The sequence below is a fragment of the Protobothrops mucrosquamatus genome, unplaced genomic scaffold (assembly GCF_001527695.2).
Source record: "Protobothrops mucrosquamatus isolate PMUCROS unplaced genomic scaffold, P.Mucros_1.0 scaffold4941, whole genome shotgun sequence".
NCBI classification, from domain to species: Eukaryota; Metazoa; Chordata; class Lepidosauria; order Squamata; family Viperidae; genus Protobothrops; species Protobothrops mucrosquamatus.
In genome coordinates this window covers 12,732-38,429 of record NW_015390825.1, presented here as the reverse complement: position 1 = coordinate 38,429, position 25,698 = coordinate 12,732, and the positions used below count along the sequence as shown (strand labels likewise).

The following is a 25,698-nucleotide window of genomic DNA, read 5'->3' as shown; positions in this document are numbered from 1 at the left end:
CAGAGGCCTTTCATGAAGCCTCTGATGGCAAAATGGAGGCCAGGGGGCACCACGTGCATAAATACAGAGCTCCATTTTCAGCTGCAGAGGCATTTCCTGAAAGCCTCTGACAGTGAAATGGAGGCGGGGGGTGATGAGTGCGAGAGGCAGCAAGTGGCCACAGAAGTAGGCCAGTGAGGCAAGGCAGGTGTCAGGGCATGGGAGGTCTAGTTGCAGTGGTAAGCAGGTGCAGGGCACGTGGGGCAGCTCCACCCTCCCACCCCAGCTTGATTTTTAGGCATGCGCCTTGCCCTAAAACTAGGGCTTACTTTGGGGGTAGGGCTTATATTAGGTCCACCCACAAAAATCAAGTTAGGTCTTATTTTCGAGGAAATATGGTAAATGCCTGATCTCTGCATGCAGAGTGTGCCACAATCTGGGGATGATGACTGGGAAGGTCCGATCTCAAGTCACCACTAGAGAAGCTGGTAGTTCTGGTTCTGGAGATGGGTTAATGAGTAATGAGGATATATACAAAAAAGACATTTTCTCAGGTAACTGAGGCCTAAGCTATTTAGAATCTTAAAGGTGATAGCCAACCCCTCAGTTGGAATGGGGTAGGGAGGAAAGATCTGCTCAGAAGACTATTTTATTCAGCACCTCATGACTCTCTACTCTCTCCATTCCTCTTTACCATCTACATAAAACCACTTGGGGATATCATCCATTAGCACGAGGTCTGGTATCACAGTGATGATACCCAGCTATATATTTTGCCCTGGTGCCAGATGCATTGAACTTCCTGGAGGCTCTCCTGGTTTGGATAGAGTGGAACAGATTTTTACTGAATCCTTCCAAGAAAGAGTAACTTTGGGTTTATAGTCTGAACAATTGCAAGGAAAGACAATTTTTGACTTTGAATGGAGTTGTGTTCCCCACTTGGAGATGTTTTTTTATTTATTTATATTTCACACTTCTTAACCACCAATCTACCTCAGATTCACAATTTGGGTATTCTCCTGGACTCATAGCTCCTGCTTGATGAGCAGGTAGCAGTTGTAGCTAGCACAGCTTTTGCACAGCTGCTCTAATTGTGATCAGTCTTTAGGTTCTTACTCATGCCTTAGTCACTTCCCTGCTTGTGTTATTGTAATGAGCTTTACATAAGGTTGCCTCTGAAAAGCATTCAGAAGCTACAGTTAGTACAAAATGTAGTAGTCTGAGCAGTTATGGGTATATCCTAAAGTACTTGAGTAATTCCACTATTTTAAGAGCTGCCTTGGTTGCTGGTTGGCTTCTAGGCATGATTCATCAGTTATTTTTATATCTCTAAATGGTTGTGGACTGTCATCTGTTGCACTACGACCTCCCATATTCATCTGCCCATCTGATCAAATCAAAGAGTCCCATCTTCCAGTTCCCATCATTATAAAATTATTCTCTACGGGGCCTTGAAACTAGTCATTCTAGACTGCTGCCCCATTCTTTGCAATTGTTTGCCTTGAAGATCAGGTCTGTTCCTGTCTTCTTAAGCTTTAGGACAGCAATCAAGATCTGATTGTTCAGTCTAGTCCAGTAGGAAGGGATGTTGTGAATGAAAGTTGGAGTCCAGCAGATGCACAACCCTGCATTTTTTGATAATTTTTGTTTATATTTGAGGGAAATACTCATTATTTTTATGAGGGCTTCACTTATTTATTTTGCTGTAGTAAGTAAGACACTGCACTAGGACTGGGGAGATCTGAATTTTAGAGTGTCTTAGGTAGAAAAGGCAGCTGAGTGACCTCGGGTCACACTCTCAGCCCTAGGAAGCGGCCATGATAAACCGCTTCCAAAAATGTTGTCTAAAAAAAAACCTACAGTGAATATATGATTTGATTATTCATACCATTTTCTTTAATTAAATTTATAGCAAGTTATTTGGGTAAGATTATCACATTTGGACTAGAGAAATCTAGACGACCACTAGATGGCAGAAAAGAATTAGACTCTGAAAAATTATAATTTCTCTGTTGCCATTTTGTGGTCACCTTGATGTTAGCAGCTGGGTTATAGTAGCCCTCTAGTTCCACATGAGGATTTAATTATTTGACATTGTAATAATGCTAAGAAGCTTTTGTTTTTTTAATTATGATTTTAAAAAGTTATACTAGCCTGAGCTTCATACAGGTCTAAGATTGAATGGATAGGTTCAAACATCATATTAAGTAGAAATAAATTACATTGTAGAATGCTCATAATCTTTTTACACTTGAAAGCATGCCCTTGTTTCTGTGTATTTTATCTTTATACAAGAAAGGTCTGTTATGAAAGTAAAAAGAATTGCTTCACAGTATCATTGATTGTGTTAGGAAGCATTTGAAAGACTTAAAATTTTATTCATGAAAAAATGTTCTGCCTGAAATCCTGGAAGTTCCATCTCGTAGGTTTATGAAACCATGATGATAGCTTCTTCATTTTAGTTGTTCCTTTATTCATTTTTTTTGACTGACACTTGCATAGCAAACAAAACATAGCAGAGGACTAGACAGTCTAGTGCAGGGGTAGGCAACCTTGGCTCTTTTATGACTCGTGGACTTCAGCTCCCAGAATTCCTGAGCCAGCCAAGGTTGCCTACCCCTGGTCTAGTGGTTAAGGCACCAGGCCAGAAAGCAGGAGACACTGCGTTCAAGTCCTGCCTCAACCATGAAAGGCAATAAACACAATTCAGTCAAGTGCCTATTAAATATGGAATTATTGGGCAGTATTTGCTTGATGTAAAGCAACTCCATTCTCTCAAATTTTCAGCTGTTCCAGTCTGAAATAGGTATAGATACTTTCCATCACACTGGTTTCAAAAACAGAGAGGGAAATCTGTTTCAACAGGCTCTATCTATTTGAACTAACAAGGCTACTATATTTGGACTGCAAAAATCTGGAAGCTCACTAGATGGGAACAAAGACCTCTTTCATAGGCATCTTATTATTATTACTACTGTGTTTGTGCCTTCAAGTCAGTTTTCAACTCCTGGAGACTGCCTGGATGAGTCCCTACCATTTTCTTGGCAAAGTTTTTCAGAAGTGGTTTCCCACTGTCTCCCGTATTCTCCTAGAGAAAATGGTTTCATGCATAAGGCAGCACTAGAATTCAGAGTCTCCCAGTTTCTAGTCTGATACCTTAACCATTACACCAAACTGTTTCTTGTGAATTATTTTACATGCAATGTAATGTTAATTTTCTCAATCTGTGTTTAATCTCTACCTAAAAATTGCATTGTGCCTCTGGCAAATTAGAAAATAGGTATCTGCCAATAAAGGAATTAAAGTTAAATCACAATATATTTTTAATATAACAAATGGAATAGAATTCTATGTTACATTGTCTGCAGTAGATTAATGCAGGTAAATTCATGGAAAGATTTAGTTTTAAAATATTTGTAGCAGCTTCTATTTGTTTGCTTTGAATTGTTTTGGTACCTCTTTACTCTCCTACCACCGGGTAGGAGATATAGAAGTATAGCCAGCCGTACCAACAGGCTGAAGAACAGCTTCTATCCATGGACTGTCAGGCTCTTGAATGGGAAATAACTTTATCTATGATAGACTCGTGAGGCTGGCGCGTTGTACAATTAGCTTACATGATGTAATAAGTTGGTGGGTTTGTTGTCACTGTGAGTTGTGGGGGGGGGGGACATGGAGGGAGGCTTAGCCAATCTCATTGTATACATGTTGTACTTTGATAATAAAGGTTCATTCATTTAGGACTGTTTGGTATCTGCTTTTAGAATTTTTTGATAAAATCCTACATATGTTTACTTAAGGGAAGCTCCATTGAGTGATTTACAGGTACTTTTCAATAAGCAATACATAACACTAAATACTTACTGCTCAATTAAAATATATTGGATTATATTGGTAAGTGTTGGAAACAGCATTTTCCAAACTGGAATATTAATATATTTTAAGGGCTAGATTGAAAAAACAACTGTTATGGGCCATCCAGAGGCTGTTATAATGATACAGAACACGCCTTGAAATTAACAAATGGCTGTTGCATACGCAGAACAAAACATTGCTTTAAGATATCTATCAAATAAAGCTCTCTACATCCCAATATCCATCTTTCCCACATGGGAGAAAGGGAGGAGGAAACTTACCTGACAGAGATAGAGAAATCTCCTGGGGAGTTCTGACTAGCTCGGACTATGAAAGCACCAACTCCTTTATCCCTGAGCATCGTCTCAGCCATGTGACGGGATACTGTCTCTTGGAACCAGCTGTCAAAAGCAATACATCATAAGCGACTATAACAGAAAATTAATTTGAGAGAGAGAAAGCCAGATTTTAAAAGTACAGAAGGGTAAGAAATGCCTCAACACTCGGTCTCAAACAACCAATCATCATCATCATCATCATCATCATCATCATCATCATCATCATCATCATCATCATCATCATCATCATCATCATCATCATCATCATCATCATCATCACCCCCTTCTAATTTGTTTTTACCAATCCAGCATAAAATAATGGAAGTCCCTGTCAAAATTCAAAGTGCTTCTGCCATTCAGAATGCAAAAAGGAAACGTGCCATACCCATTCCTCTGAATATATATCAAGTTATTAGAAGAAACATTGTTCTATATGCAGAGAACTAAATAAATAATAACAGCTGATGAGGCTCATATTGATAAGCATAAATCATCCTAATGCAATCAACTACTGTGTTTCCCCCAAAATAAGTCTCACCCAAAAAATAAGCCCTAGCCTGATTTTTAGCGTGCTCCTAATATAAACCCTATCCCAAAAATAAGCCCGAGGGTGGGTGGGCATGGCCAGCACAAGAGGCGGCAAGCATGCGGGGGCTGTTAGTGTCCAATAGCAGCAGCCTGCGCAGTGCAGGTACATCTGAGCACGGAGACAGAGGCAGGGGGGAGGCAGGCGATCTGGATGCGCTGTGCAGCCATCTGGCTTGCGGGAGGCTTGCGTGGTAGCACCGGCAGCAGGCAGAGGCAGAAGCACCAGGGAGAGGCAGGCAATCTGGACACGCCGCACACTCCATCCCATCATCTCTCGGTTTGCAGGTGGTTGCGCTGGAGCAGGTGGCTTCACGGCGTGTTGGGACTGCCTGCCTCCCCCGTGCCTCTGCCTCTGCTTGCTGCCTGTGCCACTGCGCAAGTCTCCTGCAAGCTCCCACGAGTCAGGCGGCCACGCAGCATGTTTGGATCACCTGCCTCCCCCCCTGCTTCTGCCTCTGTGCTCGGACTTACCTGCACTGTGTCAAGGGACCGGCGGGCTGCGACTGCTGCCAGACGCCATTGGCCTCTGCACACTCGCTGCCTCTTGTGCGCGTGCCGGGGGGGACGCCCAACTGGGCTGATCATTCTGATGCCCTGTTTCCCCAAAAATAAGCCCTAATGCGTCTTTTGGTGCAAAAAAATATATAAGATCGGGTCTTATTTTTGGGGAAACACGGTAAAGGGCAGGCACTTCTAAGAGGAAAAACGGATCAACTTTAAATTTAAAATGAAGTAGATTTTAGCTTGCTTTATTTTGTTTTGTTTTGACAGTAGTCCCAGAGTGCCTGTAGAGCAGAAGGTCAAAAGAAAAAAGTTTGAGTATAGTGTTCATGTTCATTTGTACCTATGAAATAAAAAACATTAGATATAGACACACCCACAACATGCAGACATACATCATGCTAATTTTTGAAAGAATAAGAACTTTATTCAGCGCACAGAAGTGACTATAAAGTCATACTCAAAATCATTTAAAAAGCAGGATACGAGCAAAGAAACATCTGTACTTAAATCTACTTTTTACCAACACTATTCACTATTATTGTTTCATACTTTTTTATTCTTGCAAACCATCCTTGTTTTTACCATTTCCACATCTCAATTGACAGTAGAGCTTTTGTTTTAACAAGAATAGTTAACAAGCCACTGTTGCTTGGTTCACAACAATTGGGGGGGGGGGGAAACAGCCATTAAACTCATGGTTTTCATGCTATAATGACTGGCTTTGTATGCTATTTCCTTTCTGGATAAGTAATGTAGTGCAGACCACAGAAAAACAATGAGAAATACAAAGCTGCTTTCTTTTTGAGGATTCATCAACTTGATTCCATTTCTATTTTTTCAAACTTCCCTTTTCTTTCCTCTCAATTCATTTAGGTTTTCACTATACAGTATTTGTCTTGCTATTTTCTCTGTGATGAAGTCACTTCAACATACTTCTTTTGTACTGGGCATTGACTTGTGTGTAGACATTCATTTGATATCCATGCATTCTTTTTGTTTTTCCACACACACTTCTCTATTAATCTATTTTTCTATTATTCAATTTATATTGCTCCTGACATACTCAAATTTCAGTTCCATATAAAAAGTGAAGTGTACTTTTGTATATAGTCATTTTTGCTGTAATTTCTTGCAGCAGATTTCACTTCCTCTTTATCAGAGTTTACATAACATTTTTCCATTTAGTTTCCCAACTTTAGTTAATATTCTACTGAAAGTTATCCACTTGCTTTAATTTTTTGCTATGTATAAACTTACAAATACTACAGCTATTTTGAATTACAGGAATTAGCTCAGAAATTAAAGTTAGTTTTAGAAGGAATTCTGATATTTATACCTTATACTAGCTGTACCTGGCCACGCGTTGCTGTGGCTCAGTCTGATTAAATGGAAAAGAAAGAAAAGAGAAAACACACGTTTCTAATATGTTTAATTTCAAAATGCTTGTGGGTATATAATATTTTTTGTTGTTCCATTGTCTGTGCATCAATTCCAACGCAATGTCACACGAAATAATTAAATCAAAATGAAAATAAATCGAAATCTATGAAAATTCAATTTAACAATGCAATCGGAAACATTGAAATGGGATCGTAAAATTGGAAATTGGGAAATCGTAAATGGATCGTAAATCGGAAACATTGAAATGGAATGGTAAAATCGTAGTGTGTGTTGCTTTTACGTCCAACAGATGGCGCTGTTTTTTTAAAAAAGCAGGTGTGACATCTATATAATATAGGTATATAAAAACACGTGCGTATTCAAATGCAACGTTGTGTCAAAATTTCAAAGCAATCGGTGAAGAACATTCGGAGATTTAAGAATTTGAACAAACGAACATTTACATTTTTATTTATATAGATGTGCAACTTTTTTTGGCTACCCTTAAAATATTACAGCATCTACTTGGAACGGTTTATATTTTGGACATACTTTGGCAAATAGGATTGTATAATTTGATATGGCAGGATAATATTAATCTCTTCTAGCTTTCTGAATACTTATGCATGTGTGTGTTTGTATGTGTATGAAAGTTGCTGAAAAGCCATTAGAAAAATATTCAGAATTGTGAATATTTCTGAACAGGAAAGGGAAGATAAGTAAAAATGGAAAAACAATTTTTTTCCAGAAATTTGCCACTTTCTTTTTTTTTACCCATTCATTAAATTATTTTTTTAATGGGTACACAGAACTCAATATTATAAAACATGGACATAAATGTAGAAATTGTATACTTACCCAGGAATCTGAAAATCAATATAATTCTTTGGGACATATCCCTCATAATTCTTCAACTCAGCTCTGTACCAATTTTCCTGAGAGCTTAAGATCTGTAAATCAGATGGAAAACTGTAATTACTTTATGTGAGTCTTGTGCTAGCCTACATTTTGAAGATTTTATGCCTCCTTAACTCCTTTGCTATGTTTCCTGCTATCAACTCTTATCAGTTTTCCTCCAGAGATCTGAAACAAGCTTCAGCCATTTTTTTTTCTTGAAAATAACTGTGTTCTCTTACCTCAGAAGAAATGAACTAGCATAGCAGGTGTGCCAAACTAACTGTTGAGAGAAACTGATCGTTCCTGACTTTCATTTATTAGGCATGGACATCTGTGGGAAGAAAGTCTACATGGAAATACTTTCCTTTAAGAAAAAAAAAACCCTGATTGCACAGAATTTCAGCTGCAGAGTGTGCCTCAGCACCTCAAAAAGTCAAAAGGAAAAAAAAAGAGGCCTGACCTAAACATCTATGTAAGCATAACAAGAAAAAAACATTAGAAGCTGTATTGAGGGTCTGGATTTCTTCCCTACTTTGGTGCTTTGGTTAATTACTTTATAAAGAATAAATCCTATATAAAATTTATTTGAGAGCCAGTTTGTTCTAGTGATTAAGGTACCAGGCTAGAAGCCAGTCATTCTCTTCTCAGCCCAACCCACCTCACAGGGTTGTTGTTATGAAGGAAAACAAGAGGAGGAAGGTAAAAGTAAAGGTAAAGTTTTCTCCTATCCAGTCATGTCTAACTCTAGGCGGCTGTGCTCTTCTCCCTTTCTTAGCCAAGGGACCGTTGTCTGAAGACATTTCCATGGTTATGTGACCAGCATGACTATATGCTGAGGTGCATGGAACGCTATTATCTTCCCACCGAAGTGGTACCTATTTATCTGCTTACATTTGCATGCTTTCGAACTGCTAGGTGGGCAGCAGATGTGGCAAGTAATGGGAGTTCACCCCATTGTGCCGCGCTTGAGTTTCAAACAAGCCTAGGATCTTTAACCGCTGAACAACTTTAACCACTGAGCAGAGGTGTAGCGTGGGGGGTGCAGGGGGGGCCGGCCGCACCGGGCGCAACATCTGGGGGGGCGCGCTCGCACTCGCAGCTCTCTGCCCCTGCCTGGCTCACTCACTCTCTCTGCAGTGCTGGCTGTGCGAATCCGATCCGAGCCGCCGGGTCGCCGACGCCGCCCACTGTGGAGGGGGGGGGTGCCTTGCCCCAGGTGCTGACAACCCACACTACGCCACTGCCACTGAGCCGTCATGCCCCCAGGAGGCGGAAGGAGTATTAGGTATATTCGCCACCTTGAGTTATTTATAAAAATAATAAAGGTGGAATATAAATAAATAAAATTTCCATCCAAAGTGTTTCTTTTCTTTCAATATGCCCATGGCAGCTGCCTAACATGACAGTGGCTTCTGAGATACTGCATTGCTCCACTTAAAGATGTTCAGTGTTAGAGAGAGACGGTGGGTCAATGAAGTGACTCTGCTTCCCTTAAGATTTATCTCGGTAAATGGCTGCAAATAATAGATAGAAATGAAATCATCCCATAAATCTTACAATTTATAACTAATATAATTTATAATTCTTCCTTGCTTGTATGAGGAAATAACCCTTTCATAATCAAAAGTAAAAAGAAACAGGGAAACCAAATGGAAATTTGGGTGGTTTAGAAATAGGAAATATAAAAAAATAAATAAAATAGTTTGGGAAGATTATGGTAGCCTGGATTGAGATTGTGGAGTTGGTAAAATAATTTTAGAAAGCAGTGAAAGAAGAGGTTGAAAATATGTTTAAAAGAACTAAATTTATGAAGCATTGTACTGAATCTATAGTAGAGTTGACGGCATCAATTCAGGAGGCATAGAAAACAAACGAACAAATAAATAGAACATCTGCCTATTTCACATCCTTGGGAAGGACTTAATAGATGGATAGAAATATCAAATCCACTCTAAACACCTGGTTGACTGTGCAGTGAATCATAATAATAACAAAGGACTACCTAGTTAGCTGCTGCAAGAAGATCACACGGACTGACTACAAGCAATGGTATGACAAAGTAGCAACAATGGTACAATGAAATATCTGCAAAAAATACCATTTGCCTGCAAGCAAGAACTGATGGACTACAAAATAAACTAAGTAATAGAAAATAAAAAAACTAAATTACTCTGGGACTTTAGAATTCAAACAAATAGACACTTGCCACATAACATTCCAGACTTAACAATTATTGATAAGAAAGACAAAATGTCTGGATAATGGACATGGCAGTACTTGGAGAGAACAGAATAAAAGACAAAGAACTGGAGTAAATTACAAAATACAAAGAGCTGGAAAAAGAAATAGAACAACTGTGACATAAGAAAAATAGCACCAATAGTAACAAGTGTCTTATCGACAAACAGTAAGATAATAATTGAATTGAAGGTTAACCGTAATAGTAACAATCCTTTAGTTTAAGTAGAGAACAGAGGAAAAAGTATATAGAACAATGCACATGCAAGCTTACATATGACAACACATTCATATGTAATTGAGAATAAATGTTCATATTGTTGCATGAGGCACAGGTTCTAAATTCATGAGGTGGGTCCACACACCGTTTCATTACTCATGGATTTTAACAACAAATATGCTTAAGCAAGCCAATATCTGTGCTGAATTGTAGTGTTTAGCATTATCTATTCACACTCACTGAATGTTATGTCCTTTCCTAATTAGATATCATTTTAAGTGTCTTCGGTTAAATGTGTGAAGTCTGTTAAGTTAGCAAAATAATGATAACTTCTACTTCAGAGAAATCTGAAGAGAATGCTGCTCTTACTCATCTCTGAAACCATAAATTAATATTTCTGTAAATGTTAATAATTTTATCCGAAGTCAGATTTCCAAAACGTAGTGCAAAATTGCATAACAAGCTGCTGGTCTCAAAATTCCTTTACGCCTAATTGATTACATTTTTTTTTCTTCCAGTAGACCAGTGGTTCTCAACCTTTTTAATGCCACGACCCCAACTGGTCGTAAGTCAAGGACTAAACTGGTCGTAAGTCGAGGACTAAACCGGTCGTAAGTCGAGGACTACCCAACCGGTCATAAGTCGAGGACTTTCCCTGCTCGGGAGCGCCGCGCATGCGTGGTTCCGCCCCCTGCGCCGGCCGAGGTGTAGCTGGCAAGCGGCAGAGATGGAGCAGGCCGACCACCAGCTGTCCCAGCTCAAGGGAGGTAAGGCACCCGCCGGAAAAGGGGAAAAAAATATGGCGGACAGCCTTGCTTGGCGACCCCTGTGAAATGGTCGATCGACCCCAAATGGGGTCGCGACCCATAGGTTGAGAACCGCTGCAGTAGACAAATGCTGAAATCTAAGCAATACTAAAAACTCATATGAGTACTTGTATAATTGGAATTACATCTCCAGAGAAATAAATATGCTCTGAGGTAAAGAGGACAGTCTTCAGATAATATCTTTTTGAGAACAGGTTCATGTGGAGATATAGGTTTCCTCCTGTCAGTGGGCCTCATCCTTCCTGCTTTGTTAATATCTATATTAAAGCTGGGCTCCTTTTGCCTTTTGAAAGCAATTCTGCACTCTGTAAAATAGTATTTTTAATTTAATATTTTTCTAGACAATGTTAGTTTTTTTAAAAAACCATCTGAACCCCTGAAAATTTGCTGTGAATGAACTTTTGGGTTTCAGTTTTTAGTGTTTCATACAACCCCACCAACTTCTTGTGGAACCCAGTGTGAAAAAAACTGGCTAGAGATAATCCTTTGGGAATCAGTTCTAGTTTAGGATGTGTGTCACTGATTAACAGAACAAATATATTATATCTTCATAGGAGACACTTCCATACATAGTCTTTGCCAGGGCTGGTTTTTTTTTTGTCATAGAACTAAAAATACTTCAGTCAGACCTTCCAACTTCTTGCAAAAAAAAAAAAAAAATCTCACAAGGAGTTGGAAGGTCTGACTGAACTTTTTTTAGTCCCACAAACTCCCTTTCCCTGAAGCAGAAGAGAAACATGCCAGAGCTGGAAAGCAGGTTAGCAAAGAAATGCTTTTGGGAAGAGGGGGGAGCTCTGCCGGGAGGAGAAGCGGCAGGAAACAGGGCTGCCATTTCAAGAAGGGAGAAGGGAGACGTGGGGCAATGCAGGGCAGCAAGCAAGTGCTGTTCTCTGCTTTGCATCCTTGCGCAGAGCTGCTGTGTTCTCCGTTCTCCGTGAGACAGATGACAAAGGACTGGTGGAGGGAGGCGGCAGAGGAGTCTTGTGCCGCCTGATCACGGCGCAAGCCACGGGAGAGTTGGCGGAGGACAAGGAGGCGGCGGCTGCACCAGGGCAGGTGATCTGTGGGGCGAAGCTTAAAGAAAGCCCCTCCAGCAGCACACAGTGGCAGTGGAGCCATTCACGGTCACTCCCCCTGGCTCCAAAATGGCGGAGGGGGACCGGGCCTACCCTGTCCATCCCATCCACCTTAGCATGGTGGGAGTGAAAGGTTGCCAATCAAGGAATGGCCTGGTTGGGGGGGGGGGTTGAGTCCCGGCTCCTTTTTTCTTACAAAAAAAGCATTGGTCTTTGCATTGCTCCAAAATCAGTTTTGCATCTATGTGACCTAGGACATCTTTGTTTGGCAGCTGAGCCAATTTATTTCTGGTTCGCTTCAGAATCTCCTTTCCCACTGGAAATGCTGAAGCTGTTTAGTATTTTGGGCATATAACTTGTCTGTTGGCAGAAACCTGCTGCTTGACTTTTCATTTCAAACCAGCTTCTTCCTCTTCCATACAGAATTCAGCATTAAACTGTCATTGTCGCTGATTTTTTAAAGGTAGCCAGGGGATATTCACTTGATGGAATTGCAGCTTTCCATGTTGCCTGTGTTCACTGTTTTGGGGGAATTACCAGACAATTAATACTTAATTATTAATATGGGTGTAGGGCCGCCGAATGTCACTGTTTGTGCTATCTTAGTGGTCATCTGGAGTGCACAATGATAGTGTTTCAGCACTTTGAGTTCACTGGCAGTGAAGATAATTATTAGTTAGCTTCAAACTGCTTTTGAGGATTTGGGGAATAGAAAAGGTGATGCTCTGGAAATGTCTGTGAAGAAGTGTTGATTGATACATACCTTCAGAACATCTTGTGCCTGAAAACTTAGCTCATCCTCTCCTGATGCTTTAAAGTCAAATTTTGCAATGGCTTCCATGGTATCTCCTGTTATAGTGAAGTAGAAGATACATAATATTATTTATATTTTCTCTAGTTTGATCAATGATAATCTTTATTATTAATATAATGTTCAGGAATCTTTGGTTGAATTTGTAAGGCAATTATATTGTCATTTACGTTAGAGTTCCACAACTTCTCCGGCTTTGCGGACTGGCTGGGGGGGGAGAGGGAATGGTTCTGCATGAGTGGTGGGCAAGCATGTGCACAGCTCCATTTGTGCGAGTGGGGGGAACATGTGCCTGCTGCTCATACAAATGGGAATGTGGTGCGCACTCACTCACCATTTCCGCGGCCCGGTTCCAAATGGCTTAAGGCCTGGGGGGTTGAGGCCCACTGATTTATGGTATCAGCCATAGAAACATTCCAGTTATCTGGTTTCACTGAAGTGCTGCCTGTGCTGCAACCAGCATCAGTTAACATAGACACATTCTTAAGTGTAATTAACAACAGATTCAATCTATATCTTTTTATATATAAATAAAAATGTAAATGTTCGTTTGTTCAAAATCTTAAATCTCCGAAAGTTCTTCACCGATTGCTTTGAAATTTTGACACAACGTTGCATTCGAATACGCGCGTGTTTCTATATACCTATATTATATAGATGTCACACCTGTGACAGGTAAAACATGCTTTTTAAAAAAACCAGCGCCATCTGTTGGACATAAAAGCAACACAAGCTTTTACCAGACTGAGCCACAGCAACGCGTGGCTGGGTACAGCTATAGTATAATAATCATAGAAGCAAAAGCTAAGTGCAGTAACACTAAGAGTACTTTCCCAGATTCCCTGAAAAGTATTATCATCAATCTAATCATGTCTTGGCTGCAGATCATCCAAGGCGAAGGCTAGACAGTTCCATTCTGTCATCTATCCTAATACTATTCCTTCCGTGCACAATGACAACTATCATCCATCAGAGTGCTGAATGATGGTGAATCATCTTCATAGGAACTGTCATCGACACTGCACTGCAGTACAGGTAGTCCTCGACTTACCACAGTTCATTTAGTGACCATTCAAAGTTACAACAACACTGAAAAAAGTGACTTATGACTGTTCTTCACACTTACGACCATAGCAGTATCCCCATGATCATGCGATCAAAATTCAGATACTTGACAACTGACTGATATTTATGATGGTCAAAGCATCCTGGGATCATGTGATCACATTTTGCGACCTTCTGACAAGCAAAGTCAAGATTCACTTAAGATTCACTTAACAAACCTGTTACTAACTTAATGACTGCAGCGATTCATTTAACAAATGTGGCAAGAAAGGTCATAAAATGGGGCAAAACTCACTTAACAAATGTCTCACTTAACAATAGAAATTTGGGGCTCAGTAGTGGTCATAAGTTGAGGACTATCTGTAATGCTGAACCTTCAAATCCATGTAAATATAGTGCTCAGCAATTTCCATGGCAAAGAATACTGTTAGAAAATTAGAAAAAAGGCAAGCTCTGACCAAATTATGAAAGAAGTAGAATTTCTACCAAAATTGTTTTTGAGAAAGATCACAAAGTATAAAAGCTATCAATTCTCATAAATGTGAAAACTGGAATTGATATTGATATCAGCTTCATCAATTTTGTTTATGATGGACTCCTACATTTTGCACTATATTTTCATTATAAAATGTGTTTTATGCACAGGTATCTACCAAGAAAGAGGCAGCAATATTAATATATACCTTATGTGCTTTATTACCAATAGCCCCTTTAACTTGTAATAATGGATCAAACATTCAGACAATCAACATATATCATACCATAGTAGTACTGGCTGAGTGAATCTTGTTCTATTACTGAAATAAATATAAGCTACTCTTACCATTTCCTGCTAGCATGATTGTGATAAGATCTGAAAGGATGATCAGAGCCAACTTCAAGTACATTTATCTGCTGCACCACCCTACTGAGGCTCCCAAATAGCAACACAGGAAGTGGCTCAGTTTAAAGAATGAAAAGCAAAGCTATAGTGTGAGCAGACAAGAAATACACAACCAGTTGACAAAAATGCACAGAATAAGCCTTTAGTTGTTAATACATCCCATTCTTTGTCAAAATATCTTCATCCATTTTACTAATTGATTGCTTTGTATAACATAATTAGGCTACTTTACAGCTTGCTCTTATTCTTTTTTTTAAAATATTAATAATAACCATGCTATCCAAATAATTAACTGTATTGTTTCTTCCAGTAATCATGCAAGGAAAATTTACAGTATAGTTTTTCAGTGTGCTTCAACTGGGAAATATACTACTTGACTTTTGGGAGAAATGTAGCAACTTAGATGCTTAACACACTGATTTTGGTAAAACATTGGTGGATTTCATCAACTTGTCCAATTTATATCTGATGATATACCTGATCAAGGTATGGATGTTAGCCCCATGAGGTAGACCAAATCAGGAAACTGATTTCACAGGAGGATTAGGGCTATATTTTATTGTGATAGGCTATAATAACAGTCTGATTGTGCTTTACCTCCACTGTCACAGTGCAGTATCCCGGGTTATATGATCATCTTTTATGACCTTCTGTTAAGTAAAGTCAATGGGAACCCAGAGTCACTTAACAACCATATGACTAACTTAACAATTGCAGTGATTCACTTAACAACTGTGGCAAGAAAGGTCATAAAATGGGGCAAAATTCGCTTAACTGTCTTGCTTAGCAATGGAAATTTTGGTTCAATTGTGGTCATAAGTCAAGGACTACATGGACTGTGCCAGTGGTGGGATTCAGCCGGTTCATACCACTTCGGCAGAACCGGTAGCTAATTTTTTGTTGCCCAGGCCCAGAATGGACTTCCAGAAGCGGCATCCACACAGAGAACCGGTTGTTCACATATTTGAATCCCACCACTGGACTGTGCCTTAGCTTAAGGCCACTTTCTAACTTTCATCTAGAAAGTCTGAAACTAGATCTGCTGACTTCTGATGTAAATTATGCAATTTTATTTATGTATTTATTTATTAGATTTTTTAAAATTCTGCCTTTATTATTTTATAAGTAACACAAGTTGGGAAATATACATCAATATCCTTTGTTCATTTTCCCCACAACATTCCTGGGAGGTGGATTGGTTTGAGAAAGAGTTGCTGGCCCAAAAACATTGAACTGGTTTTCATGCCCAAGGTAGAACTAGAATTCACAGTCTCCTGGTTTCTAAGACAGCACCTTAAACTTCTACACTGAGCTAGATCTTACTCTTCTTTATTCTTACACTTACGTTACTTTTCATCTTGGAAATATTTGTAAGGGTTTTGTAGAAAAGCATTGCAGTCCATGTAAAATTATTTTTGAAGCAGAGATGAAGTTAAATAGTGTTTTATTTTATATTTTCAAATTGCTGATTAGCCACATTTTTCATTGGTTAATATAATGTAATTTTAATTATAATCTGCATGTACAGTATGCTTAGAATAGAATAGAGATTCTATTATAAAATTACAGATTAAAAGTCCATATATCAAAGAGCAGGTTAGTTGCACTCCTGGTGACATAATATTCTAGGCAGCTGGTCACTCATGATAACAATCAGTATCTTTTAGCCAACCCAACCATGTCTTTTTCAGGAGCTAAACTTCAGATAATTACTTTCCATCTGTGACTAAAATCCACATGTGTTGGTCTAATGAAGCTGTTCAGTACTAAGAGAATACCTGATGTCAGTAATGTATTGGATGAAGGAAAACAAATTGATGCTTAATATAGATAACACAAAAGTGCTTCTAGTAGGAAAAGGAACTTAACATATGTAGAATTAACCTTCGCACCATTCTGAATGCCTATGAGTTCTCTCAATTCCAAATTTACAAAGGTAATCCTGCTATACAAATTTCTCAAGATCTGAGCTGTGTATTGTGGCAGAGCTAGTGCCAGCCTACTTGATTATCAAATCTAAAAAGAAAAGGAAACCTGACACTAATAATAAATATTTCTTCTTTTTTCTTTATTTTGTATTTTAACTTAAAATAACAATTTGTGGATTAAAGAAAAGGAAACATGTGTTCTAAACTGTGCAAAGAGGTTCCCACAAAATCCAGATGGGCTCCATTCTGCTATAGTTTTGAAGAGCCATGAAAACCTGATTCTTCACCCAGGCCTTTGGCAAAGAAGCCACACTTCACAGCACTTTTCATCTTTTTTTGATTTATTGTAATTTCTTTGTTATGAGTGACCCAGACTTATTAAGTTTAATTACCTATAGTAGTTTAGCTATATCCTCCATGGGATATTACAATATGCTTTATGTCGAACCACCTTGTTTTTCAAATGTTTGGAGGCTTTACTAAATCTCCTATCAGATTATATAATGAATCAGATGAGGAAGAAGAGGCTATTCAGGCAGTATTGCTGTTTTAAGAGCAGTTCAAGATAGATTGATACATACAAAACTGGGACTGGAAGATGGGTTAAGGGTAGAGGATGAAAGTCTGGAGTGGCAAAAGCTACAAAATAATTTTGTGTTCATATAAATGTTAAACCATAGGGCAGGGGTGTCAAACTGCCGGCTTGTGGGCTGGATGCGTCATGGTGAAACCATGCCCACCCCATTGCCGGCAATGGCAAAAAAGTCGCGATACGTCATGACGTCATGTGATGTTGCGAGTTTGACACCTGTGCCATAGGGGGATAGTATATATGTGTGCTTAATCCCTTCATGAATGGAGATAGGCTCTATCTGATCACCAAAATTAATGCCTTTAATCTGTATAGGTTAACTAATAGTTTACTGTGTCGTAAACTGTAAGTAAACTGATATTGCAGTGTAACTGAATAATCAAATTAAGATGATGATTAATTGATTAGTTAGCTAGTTTCCTCCAAAGAATGGAATCACAAGCTGCTTTTAAGTTAATAAAGGCAGCAAAATTTCCTACATTTGGAAATTTATAGTATTTTTCTGCCAAATGATATAATATTAAGCACTGATTTACAATATTATTGAATGTCCATTTCCAAATCCTTCCTGTTCTGGCACCATAATGTTATCAGAAAACAGCCAGTCCTATAATTTGTGGCAGGGAAATCTATCATAAAGTTTACTAATTACAGAGAAAACACTAATTGGATGACAATTGGCTAGAAGAAAGGGTCGTCTCTCTCTTTTCTTATATATTGGGAGAGTGATGGAATTAAGCCAGGTTTGGGAAACTACCATGAAGAAATTTATAGCAGTAGAAAATGAGTTTAACACTGAAACCTATCATGATGGATTTAATTTTAAGAAATCTGGAGGAATTAAATCTGAACCAGGAGCTTGATTACTTTTTATATTTCCACATGGATTGCTGATGATCACACTGTAGAATAGAGTTCTCTACATCCAAAATGTTGAGATACAATCCTGTATAGAAAAAAATATACTTTGAAAATGTTTGTACCCAGATCTCAAGGTGGATTGAATTAATATCATTTTCTGGTTTTGTATTAACATTAGGTTTTGATTTTAGAAGCCAAAATGTTTTTTGTTTGTGACATCCTGCTGAATCTCTCTTTAGTATTCCTGGGCATTTTTGTTCTTTTTTTCTTTACTTCAATAACTTCTTATATTTCCTTTTATGTTTATAAAATATGTCATAGGGATAGGAATTATCATTAGCTATACATGCCCTCTTATATGCCTGTATTCCTGGCTTTTAACCAAAGCATATTCTTTATCAAACCATGGTTTAGATTTCCAAAGTGGTTGATGCATAGACTATGGTGTTGTAGGCTGAATATAATTTTGGGTGACACTAGTAAGACTTTGAAAGATAGAAACTGTTTCTTTTTTAGCTACCTGAAGTCAATAGAGACTTCCTCAAGAGGACAGTTTGGGGGACATTAAAGAACTGGGATCATCAGAGGCTAAATTGCTTGTTCATTTTGACCTGATATAAGAGCAGATAAGTGTCTATGGAAATTCTCAGCCATCCAAGTCATCTAACCTTTGGGACAAGAGCAGATAAGGGCTTAGGAGGATTCTGTTGTCTAGTCTGCTTGATACCAGCCAGGATACATGACCCAATATTAGGAGGTGATCACCCCAAATACCACTCTGAAATCCTGGCACAATGGTAGGTTGTTTTTTGATATTAACGTATAATTCAGGTTACACAGTCATCGAGAGCCCTGGAAGGGGAACTGTTCTTCAGAGTCACCAAGCATATAGCCATTTAATGTCTTTACATTAGATTTATTGCCTGTAAATACACTCTCCACCCTCCTCATATTAATGCCAGTATCATTTGGCTGCTGTGAAGGCTCTCCATAAAGGGAAGAATATGGGGCATCAAACAGTTGTTATAAAGCCTTATCATTTGCTCCAGTTCTGATATTAAAATCACCAACCAATAGCCAAGTAAAATCAGGATGTTGCCCAATTAGCTCACTAAGCCAAGTTTCAAAATAGCCCCAAGAATCATTAATTTGGGCTATTAGTTTTGAGGTAGAATATAAACATTTAGCAGAAGAAATTTAATGGAATTAATTAGCTTAGAGATTGCTATTACTAGTTGGTCACATCTGAAGACAGACACTATTTGGATGTGCAAGGAATCAGATAATAAGATACAGAAACACCCTAAAGATTAGCTTCCTTTCAGATATGGATGGGTCAATAATGAATGAGATGAGATACTTCTAAGTTGTAAGGATTCAATATCCCATATATCTTGTAGAAATATTATTGAAAACTGATTTATAAATTCTACATAACTTAAGGTGGTTGTTAGCATGTCAAAAAGGCAGCAAAGATGGTGCTTTTTCTGTTTTGTGTTTGGGGCTTAGGTGCTACCATGTCTTTGGGCTGCTGTAACTTTTAAGGTTTTTTACATTTTGTTTTTTAAAAACAAATGTTGTTAGATTAATAATTGAAACATTTGATTATTTTTTTTAATGTGTAGGGCTGCTGATAAATTGTCATATTTGCCATAATATAGATAAATTCATCTGAACTTACAGTAATGAACTCAGATCACTGTTTTGTAGAGCTGAGTAGCTCACAGTCTTTTTCTGTTCATATTCCACTTTTGCAATATGAGTATCTGCATACCTAGGCTGGATAATTTTTAAATGTTTAAAAAGTGTTATTTTTTAAAAAGTGAGAATTGAGTGATAAATATTACAAAGGCCTTTGCGCCAACATTTTGTTTTTTAGTAGATAAAATGGTCCCTCCTAATATAAACCAAGTGAAAGAAAACCAAAAGTTAGTGACTATTTCTTCTTTAAAGAAACCAGGCCGTCAAAGAACAATGTTGCTGGGCACCATCGAAGTGGACACAAGCCAGAGCATAGAAAAACTCAAATCGAAGATGTGGAGATAGCTGGCCCATAGAATCACTGTGACTTGGGCTTGACTGAATGGATAACATCAGCATCATTTCCCCTTTATAAAGACAAGCACCAATACCTAACATTTTTTCCATTCCAAATACCAACAATTCCAAAAACCCCACACCCCAAATAGTAACTTACTCCATTTAAAAACATATTCTGTATTTTCACTCTGAACTATAAAGACATCAATATTTCACAAGTGTAAAGTAATACCACTATCTCAATATAAACAAAAGACCAAAATTTAACGTAACAAAGAGAAATAGTTTTTTCTTTAAAAGTCAAGTTCCCCAAACTCCCTTTGAACCAGTTAAATGCAAAGTCAGGTTAAGTACTATCAAGTTAGGATTACACATAGCAACAATAGACTTTACACCATATTAAATGCAAACAAATCTAGTATACTACATTTTTCCAATTAAGATATTAATAAATACAAAAAGAGCAACCCAGAATAATAACATATCCTATTTATCCCTGATCAAATGACTTTGTAGTCATTTTTTTCTTCTATATAGAACAATCTTTCTATATAATCCACCGAGATGGTTATTGATTCTTGTTACAGTTTCTTTAGTACTTTAAACGGTCCATTTTGTGAATCCAACAAAAAATTATTTCAATTGTTCTCTGGGATTTTAATTTTTATTTCCTTCTTAAATTTTAAAACCTTCAAATTTCTCTTTATATCTGGTGGTAAATTCTTATTCAGAGTTTTGTTCATATTTTTTCAGGTAAATTTTTGCTGCATATCTTGTTTTGTAACATCTTTGGGATCAGATGCTTTTCAAAAACACACAACATAGCCGACATTATTGAATCACATTTGTGACACAGAGTTTGGTACTATTCCTCAAAGATATCTCTGAATGCCATTTTAAGTTATTTGTCTTATTGTGTCTACAATCTCAAAAACATTTTTTCTTTCCCATAAACTTATATTTATTCTTTAAAAATAGTTTCAAAGTCTTAATATTCATGGTCCAAAACTCCAAAGTTTTCTGATCCCTTAAAACCTTGTCTTGTTTTTTGTTGTTTATTTTAAATTTTTAAGAGTTATAAAAATAAATCTTCATATTCTTATAATGAGTATTGAAGACACTCACCCGTTACTTCTAGCCTTGTCACTTTGCAGGTGCCTAACTTCTTTGAAGCAGTTTATAGACAATTTCCTGAAGTAGTTAGCAGTGAAGTTAGTATCCTTTAAAAGGCCCTGTCTGCAGTTGGAACAAACATGACAAATTCCCCCATCACCTGATTCCCCTTGCCCCACCAGAGATCACTTTTTTGTGTTCTCTTCATGAGGAAAAGGAACAATAAGGAAGAAAGGCTTGGGCCATCTCGTGTGTCTCTCTTTTCTCCAGAGAGGAACATAGAAGACAATCTACTCATTGTCTATGTTGTTAATACTGCAAACGTTGATTACGCTTTTCCATGGAGCCTTTTTCAGCCTGTCATCTTCTCATGGAAGCCAACTGGCTTATGATGTCTATGTGAGCTGTGATTTGGGGAACTTAACATAATTGGGGGACTGAGCATTCCAAAAAGAGAGTAGAGTCTTCCATGCAGTATGTACAGCATCCATGCAGTATGTACAGCATCCTCTATCTATACTATGGATCATAAACCTGTTTATGTTATTATTTTTCCTTACAGAAGGTTTCAAGCTCAATCCTTGGCATTGCCAGATTACCTAGGATACCTAGTCTGAAATGGAGAAAAATGTCAACAATACTGAGGTAGATGGTTGATTAAAAAAAAGGCAGCTTCTTATGTCCAAATATCTCTGTAACAATAACATTTTTTAAATGTTAAATGCTCAAAGTTGAAAAACATGAAACTTGAAATTAGATTTGTTAAAAGGAATAGCTTTGGATAAACATTAAATGATGAGTTTTGCTTGCAAAAGGTTAGTTTCAATATTTACAACTTCAGTGAGAGTCTATGAAACAAACCATCTTCAAACAATCTAATGGAATCAGGTGATGGATTAACTTTTTTTTTCACTGCCAAAGATTGATTGTATAAGTAATAGAAACATCCTGTGTTAAATTTTACAGCCTCATTCAGTTTTCTCTTTATATCTTTGATTTGATTTGATTTATTGACATATTGACTGACACATTGTTATTACATTTTTCCTTGATGAACATGGTTGAATATTTTTGGTCAGGAATTTCAGTTTTGAGATAAACCCTCATATTTTGATCATATGAAGTATAAGCAATTTGTAAGTATTTTCTTATACAGTATTTCCCAATCACTGGGTTTACCATGAAAGCTTTTCTGATAATGGTTCATTCTTCTCTGAATATGTGGCAGTGTTCCCTGATGTTTTTAGAAACTGATTGCCCCCTTACATTTATCTTACATTTTTCAAAAGCTTTTTAAAAAATCTTTCTGGATATTAAGGCCTCTTTCAAACTGTGAATGAAATTATGCCTTTTGTTGGCTGATATAATTCTATCAGATTTGAAGGGCTGCAAAAAACTGCTATTATTTCTCACAACTATCATAATTTACAAAAGTAAATTACCTGAAGGGCATATAAAAACAGCAAAAATAAAAAATTTAATATTAGATTATATGCAGATATTTTTGTGATGTGTAGGTATACTAATGCATACTTTTAAGAAATTCCTTTTGATACATCTATAACTATATTATACAACACTACACCTATAATTCTCCTCCTAAATGCCTTTCCAGACAATAATTTTCTTTTGGCATCAGTATGGACCCTCTCCCAGAAACTTGTCCTGTCATAAATATTCCAACAAGAAAACATCTCATAATAATTATTCTTTGGCACTTTCCAAATTACATTGTTTTCATAGTAGTTTCTTTCCCTCTGGTTTCTCCATGCTAGGTCTTCGCCCATGTTAGTCTTCCACCTATGCAGAAAAACTTAGTCATTCTTTTGATCAATCAGATTTGTTTCAAGTATGGGTAATGATTTTTCTTCATTGTCCAGCAAGAAGAACAGCAAGGATCATCTATTGTCAGAAAAATAATTGTTTCCAAATTTTCCATTCCTACTCTAGCCCTTACCACACTATGTTTGCCTTGCCCATAAGAGAGTCTGACAGATGTTTTTACAATTCACCTGCTGCTTAAGTTAAAAGAGAAAAGGTCTCTTTCAAATTAAGCTTGCCTCATGTGATTTCCAAGAAGTTCTTGATAACAATATGCATTGCCGTTGTCTTTTTCCTAGATGTTTTTTCCCTCCATATTTCTAATTTAACCTGCTGCTCTGAGATTTTCTTATTATGTCTCTTGAGTTACAGTGCTATATATATAAATGTATCTCCAGGTTGAGGAAAAGATTTGTAACAAGTCTATTTTCTTTCTGTGGAAGAAAGGACTTAGTAAAGATTATAATCAGAAAAGCAAACATTATATCCCAGATTGGTTAAGACAAGGGTCCCCAATCCCCAGTCCGTGGACTGGCACCAGTCCGCAGCATGCAGCAAGCGCTCCATGCAAACAAGCGAAGCCCCATCTGCGGGATGCAGGCAGCACAGAAAACCACAGCCCTCTGGTCCACAGAAAAACCTTTCTCCACAGAACTGGTCCCTGGTGCCCAAAAGGCTGGGTGCTGCTGGGTTAAGATATTCCAGAAACATCTCAGGATCCCTCCTTTCTGTGGACTTCCTCTCAAAGAAAAATTCAGAAATTCAGAAGCTAAAGAGAGGCATAAAGTACTGCTTTTGGTTTTGATTCCAAATTTAGGAAAATGCAGGTTTAGACAACTATATTTTAAGTCTGCAAACAGTCAAAGACTATTTGATATAAACCTAGAAACAGGTTGAGCTTGGAATGATATCTGATTCTGGGAGAAAAGCCCAGAAAAAGTTAGAAAAGGTGATGAGTGTAAGTGCTGATGAGGGAAGAGAAAGATAGAGAATGGATGGGCTTGCCTTTGCCTCTGAGGAAAATTGTTCATGACAGTGATAAATGAGCCGCAAACAACTCTCATAGTTTCTTTCCCTCTTAATGAAAGAATTAGAATGGCTGCATATACAAAAAGGATGTCAAACTGATCCCATTTTTATTTTGCCTTTTTATCCTGACTTTTATTGTACTTACAGCAAATTTTAAATTCTGAATAAATACAGTAATTTCATGGCCTCCTGGTTTCTAACCTAGAGAAATATAGACACCTACTAAAATGACATACAAGAAACAGGTATGATAGATTTAAAATATCTAAGACTATATTCTAACAGGAATGGTAAGGCTAATACATTTGAAAGCTAATAAAAATACAGTATATAATAAAAATACAGTATATATTTGTAAGGTAACAAAAATATAAACTGTACATAATCACTCTTTTCAAAATAAAACAAGTTTTTATCTAAGTTAATCACATATCCATGTTGTGGCAAATTAGGTAAGTTTTTGCTACTTTTTTCCTTAACCAATTCTCCTGAATCAATTTTTCTTTCTATAGGGCAATTTTGTCCTGGAATTAGAGGCAAAAAACAGGGAAATGGAACACCAGTCTCCATTTTGATGAAGGTTCTGCTGCTATCCTATTTAGTTAATCCCTGAACTACTATTGTAATAATACATATACTTTAATAAGACTCAAAAGTGCCAGCTTCTGAGTGAATGTACAGTTTTACATTTAATAATAACTTGTTGCAATTTAATTTAATTAGGCAGAGAGTGTGAGTATGAAAAAATGTAACAAAGATCTCCTTATGGGATGTTGATCAGTTTAGTGAAACTGGTTTCAACAAACTATGTAAATTAAACCAATAGATGGGATGCAAACCTTTTACTTTTTATAATATAATAGATTTTCAAACACTCTCATTTTTATGACTGTATTACATAATACACACTGTCATCAAAATTATAACAGAGTCATTGGCAGTACAAATTATGCAGTGATAAATTGATATTCTGATTCAAAACAGTGAGGCACAGCCTCTGAAATCACAATTCCTTTATATTTGGTTAGTCAACGTCTCATATTCTTACATCTAGCAGCTGTGTTGGGATTGCAACTCCAGAATTCCCTTTGGCTCTGCTAGTGGGGAATTCTATGAGAAGACTGTTATAAGCCAATTTGAAAATAATGGCATTACTACCTAGAGATTTTTTTTGACAAATATTAATCTATAGCTATAAAACTGGGTTGAGAATATCTTTATACCACCAGTTCTTTGAGAGCAGTTGCCAGGATCTTGATTTCTGGGTAAACTGTGAACATCTGGAGAGAAGCACTTTGCATGTGTTGCTTTCCACACCTTCAGTTTTCTGTCATGAAGTATTAAATAATCATAAAAATGTAGGTGGATTTGAAGAGTAACAAGATTGGAACTTTTGTTCAGCTCCAATTTAGTTAGCATTTGAGGTTAATTGGAGTTTGGCCCTGGGCTGTTTTTTCACACCTAAACTGGTTCAACCTTTTCTTAATTAGTTTGGCTCAAGAAAGCAGTGCTGTCAAAAACTGAAGAGACGGTGCACAAGAAGGTGCAACCTTGGAATGGAGGAGAGTTTCAGTTGTCATGTTTTGTAGTGAACATCAATTAATCAACCAATGGATGAGACTATAACTTCACAAGAAGGAGAGAGTTATGAAT

At 37.4% G+C, this 25,698-nt stretch overlaps 1 protein-coding gene across 1 annotated transcript in view; it reads right to left on the bottom strand.

Annotated features, from left to right (window-relative positions):
* LOC107299450 (GRB2-related adaptor protein 2-like) overlaps positions 1 to 12,743 on the bottom strand; it is a gene marked incomplete at its 3' end in the record, with an annotated part of 14,589 nt that extends 1,846 nt beyond the window's left edge. Inside the window, exons 1-3 of the mRNA XM_015828807.1 lie at positions 12,666 to 12,743; positions 7,503 to 7,594; positions 4,116 to 4,235 (exon numbers count right to left, since the gene is read on the bottom strand). Coding sequence (XP_015684293.1) covers positions 4,116 to 4,235; positions 7,503 to 7,594; positions 12,666 to 12,743 — 290 coding nt within the window. The remainder of the gene's footprint in view (positions 1 to 4,115; positions 4,236 to 7,502; positions 7,595 to 12,665) is intronic.
* Positions 12,744 to 25,698: the final 12,955 nt, after the last annotated feature.